This window comes from Elephantulus edwardii, unplaced genomic scaffold (genome assembly GCF_000299155.1).
Source record: "Elephantulus edwardii isolate Elephantulus edwardi_28Jun2011 unplaced genomic scaffold, EleEdw1.0 scaffold00140, whole genome shotgun sequence".
Taxonomy (NCBI): Eukaryota; Metazoa; Chordata; class Mammalia; order Macroscelidea; family Macroscelididae; genus Elephantulus; species Elephantulus edwardii.
This window is the reverse complement of record NW_006399890.1, coordinates 446,599-451,589: the sequence shown is the minus strand read 5'-3', so window position 1 is coordinate 451,589 and position 4,991 is coordinate 446,599. Positions and strand designations below refer to the sequence as shown.

The window sequence follows — 4,991 nt, the reverse complement described above, 5'->3', positions numbered from 1 at the left end:
CTTTCCAAGGACCAGTCCCTCCTTGCAACATGCCCCAAATATGTCAGACTAAGCTTCAGAATCCTTGACTCCAGGGAACACTCTGGCTTCACCCTCTCCAGGGCAAACCTGTTTGTTCTCCTAGCAGTCCATGGTATATTCAACACTCTTCTCCAGCATCAGAGCTCAAACGCATCAATCCTCCTTCTATCAGCCCTATTCGCTGTCCAACTCTCTGATGCATAGCACATAATTGCGAAGACTATAGCCCGGATCAGGCACACTTTAGTCTCCAGCCTGACATTGTTGCTCTTCAGTACTCTTGAGAGGTCCCTCACAGCCAATTTTCCCAATGCAATTAATCTCCTGATTTCCTGGCTGCTGTTACCAAGAGCGTTGACTGTGGAGCCAAAATAATCAATACTTTTCTCCAGCACCAGAGCTCAAAGGCATCAATTCTCCTTCCATCGTCCCTACTCATTGTCTTGAGCTTAGCAAAGCCAAAACAGGTTAGAGAAATGGTCAAAAGAACATAATGGAGTAAGATCTGCTTTACATCAGTGGTTCTGTTAAAATGTGAAAGCAAGGAATTTGTTGAAAGGATGAAACGACAAGTTGATTTATTCTTATGTGCAAGGGGAGGAAAGGGTTTTTATAAAAGAAAGCAATAAGCAAGTCTCACTTTGAGGCCTAAGGTGCATTTAGACAAAACTATGGCCTTTTTAACCACCTCTCAGGGAGTTCTGATAGCCTAGTGATTAGGGAGTTTACTGCCAACCCAAAGGAATGTGGCTTAAACCCCCAGCTGCTTCTCAGGAGGAGGATGGACAATCTCCTCCCAGGCAATTTACAGCCTCTGAAAATCTGATGGAGGGTCATCTATGAATTGATTCCAACTCAGCAATGAGATTGAGTGAATGAGCAGGTGCACACAAGAGTTAAACAATGAATGAAGAAAACAGAACAAGAATTGATGCCTTTGAATTATCGTGTTTGCGAAGAACATTTGTGGACCACATAGACCAGCAGAAGAACAAACACATCTGTCCTGGAAGAAGTCCAGCCAGAATGCTCCTGAGAAGCGGGGTGGTAAGACTTCATCTCATGTGTTTGGATGTGTTATGGGATGAACCGATCCCTACAGAAGAACATCACATTTGGTAAAATCGAATCAGTGAAAAAGACGAAGATCCCAACATGGCAGACTGACACAGCAGCTGGAAAAGTGTGCTCAGACACCGGAAGTCTGTGAGGAGGCGCAGGACCAGTGCTCCATTCTGCTGTACATGCAGGATCGCTGCACGTTAGGGCCAAGTCTGTGGCACCTAACAATGGTAACAACATTGACCATTACATTCTAATTCGAAGTGCATCTCTCTGATGTTTAAGCACAACTTGTTCTCATTAACACTTTTGTGGTTAAGGCAAGCAAAATCATATTTTTTTTCTGCAGAACTTCTCATGTCTAGGTCAAAGATGCAATGAAAACTTCTGTAGAAGTGACAGTCTGCATTGTTGGGATGTAAAAAATCCAAAATGAAGCCTCATAAGGCAAAATGTACGGGGTTTAGATCTAGATCTTAGTTGGAAGTCTCAGTTATGTCAAGAAATTCAATTTGAGAATGCCTTTTATTCATTTCCTAGATCCTCAAAGAGATGGATTGATGTGGTGACCGCAATGATGGGCTTGGGCATGCAGAGATCATGAGGATGGCATAGGACTGGCAGCATTTTCTGCAATTGTTTATATAGTTGCTGGGTATTTTAGTCTCCCCCATGGCACTTAACAGATCACACTTTTGATCAGGAATTCCTCTAGGAATTTGACGATCCCATTTTGGAGCAGTGTTGACAGTTACTGGTTTACCTCGGCTTCCTATCTTCCAGGTGAGCTGTTTTCCCAATTCATTTTCTAATCTCACACAAAGGCGTAACTTCTTCTGCAGGAACTTGCTTGTGTAAGATATAGATAGTTACTGTTATTTACAAGCCTTTCTTAAATGCTGTGCTGCAGTGATATTTTGTTTGGGGGATATGGTAGACCAAGGTCAAATTGAAAGGAACAACTTGACACATGGGATGCTTCTAAATAAAACTCAAGATGAAACTTGAGTAAGCGGTTGCTTTAAACCTCGTCCATTGCTTGATTCCATGGTGTGGATGTAAATTCTAGAAGGAAAATTGATTATGCATTTTATAATTGTAAATACAATGATATAAATAAGAAGTAGCACTAACACAATCTGGACCATGAGTGTAGCCAAAAGTTAATAATCTCTGGGAGTTAATTACCAATAACATTTAATAATTAAATGAAAGGAAGGAATTAGTGTCAGGATGGTTGATGTGCAATTAGCTGGCCTTCTGGCATATTTTAAAAAATCTCTCATTCTTGTCGTTGGTTAAATTCCTTTGCTGGATACTGCCCTAGTGATTTTGACAAATACAGTATTATCACTAGTTGTTAAAGGTACTTTTAAATGGTCTAACATAAATTTAATTACTTTTTATTAAGGATTGTTTTTATGATGGTGGTGATGTGCTGTCCAGTCGCTTGTGACTCATAGTGACCCTATGTACAACAGCCCTAAACCCTGCTCTATCCCTTGCCAATCTTGTCTCCGACACGCCTATCCTCATTACCCCAGTGACGGAATCAATCCATCTCATCGAGGGTCTTCCTCTCCTACACTGTCCCTCCACCCACTCAAGCATGACATCCCTCTCCAAGGACTGATACTGCCTTGCAACATGTCCAAAGTATGTCAGACGAAGCTTCAGAATCTTGCCTCTAAGGAGCCGCCTGGCTTCACCCTTTCCAGGATGAACTTGTTTGTTCTCCTAGCAGTCCATGATAAACACAATATTAAGGGTAAATAATATAAATAAATACTAGCTAATAAAATAAGCCTATTTCTAATAAAAGGCATGGAAAGAAACTTACCTACCAAAATAAACCTTAATTGCTAAAGTCAAGTAACTTTGAACCACCCTGAGTTATTGAATGCACCATCCACTCTCTCACCATGGCCTCCAGCTGCGAGGCACCACTTGCATGACTCTGATACAATTAAGCAATTGTATGCAAAGAATCTTCTAAAGCCAATGTGATTCTTAGAAGCAAGAACAGTGGGACCTTTAACACACTGGGGCACTTTATCAGAAGGACCAAGTCTCTGAAGAAAGCCATCATGTTTGAAAAATAGAAAGTCTGAGAGGGAGCAAGACCCTCAAGAAGATGGACTGACACAGCGAGGGCAACAATAGGTGTACGCACGTCAGAGACTGTGAGAAGCACAGAACCAGACAGGGTTGGTTTCTGTTGTACAAAGAGGTATTATGATTTAATGGCACCAATAACAACGAAGTGAGTTTGTGAAATAAAGAACAGGTGTAGGCAACCAGGGGATCAAACCTACTTTGAGAATCAATCATTCAAGAAAAAGTGGAATGAGTAACAGAGGAAATGGGAAAGAAAACTTGGGGCCACTTACCCAGCCACAGTCCTGCCATTCCACAGAGACAGCCCCACGGCAGAGCTGCAAAGGAAGACCAGTGCTCCACCTTGGTGAAATACAGGATGACTGGGGTGAAGGAGATGAAGATCAAATTGAAGAAACCCAAGGTGGAGACAAAATGAGCTGCTTCACCAAAGTTGGCACTTCCAAGAAACATCTTAAACAAAACCTGAAATGGGAAACAAAGTCTTCAGCCATCTAGTATTTACTGATGATCTTGCTGGATTGTAATGGCAAGATCCATTGTTCTATGCTGTGAGAGTTTACTTAACCAGCTAAGAGACTACCTTCCATTTCGTGTGACCCTTCCATTTATATGGGATTAAATAGTCTGTTGAGGTATAGAATGAAATGGATAGTTCTCATATAAAAGCAAAATGCTGTAAAACAAACTCCTTATAATTTTTGAAAACTTCTTCTATAATTAGTGGTGGATACAGAGAAAGTGATAAATAACAGCGTAAATTGTTGTTGTTATGTGCCATCGAGTCGCTTGTGACTCACAGAGACCCTATGTACAACAGCCCTAAACCCGGTTCTACCACTTGCCAACATGCCCATCTCCATTACCCCAGGGACTGAATTAATCCATCTCATCTAGGGTCTTCTTCTCTTGTGCTGTCTCTCAACCCTCCCAAGCATGATGTTCCTCTCCAAGGACTGGTCCTTCCTTGCAACATTTTCAAAGTATGTGAGACAGAGCTTCAGAATCCTTGCCTCCAAGGAGCAGTCTGGTTTCACCCTCTCTAGGATGAACTTGTTTGTTTTCCTAGCAGTCCCATGGTATACTCAATACGCTTCTCCAGCACCAAAGTTCAAAGGCATCAACTCTACTTCTATCATCCCTAGTCATTGTCCAGCTCTCTGATGCATAGCAAGTAATTGCAAAGATCATGGTCTGTATCAGGAGCTCCTTAATCTCCAGATTGACATCATTGCTCCTCAGTACCTTGTGGAGGTGTTTATTACAATGAAATGTGCAAGGATCTGGAGTCAGAAAATCAAAAGAGCTGAACTCGCTCTGAATTTCTTAAGCTGAAGAACAAATTCAAACAGTGCAAATATGAAAAAAAAAATCTTTTGGAATTGAGAGATGATCAGTTTTCTTGGAATAGGACATTCATTTCACTCTTATTTTAATAGGTATTGGAAATGAAAGTGGGCAAAAATAGCTTCTATTTTTTGAGTAAATAATAATAATGCCTTATAGGTACTTTTCTTTCAGAATTTAAAATATATACTTTTTTAAAAAACAACAACAAACCAACACTGTGGCTACTTAGTGGACTAAAAACAAACTTCCCTCTGTTATTGTTGTTGTTATGTGCCGTCGAGTCGTTTCCGATTCATAGCGACCCTATGCACAACAGCCCTAAACCCTGCTCTATACTGCGCCAACCGCACTGCTTCTGACACGCCCATCCCGATTACCCCAGTCACCGAATCAATCCATCTCATAGAGGGTCTTCCCCTCCTGCACTGTCCCTCCACCCT

The 4,991-nt window shown here is 41.4% G+C and overlaps 1 protein-coding gene across 1 annotated transcript in view; it reads right to left on the bottom strand.

The window, feature by feature from the left end:
• Positions 1-4,991, bottom strand: part of SLC35F4 (solute carrier family 35, member F4) — a 397,435-nt gene that overhangs the window by 10,089 nt on the left and 382,355 nt on the right. Inside the window, exon 6 of the mRNA XM_006894325.1 lies at positions 3,474-3,666. Coding sequence (XP_006894387.1) covers positions 3,474-3,666 — 193 coding nt within the window. The remainder of the gene's footprint in view (positions 1-3,473; positions 3,667-4,991) is intronic.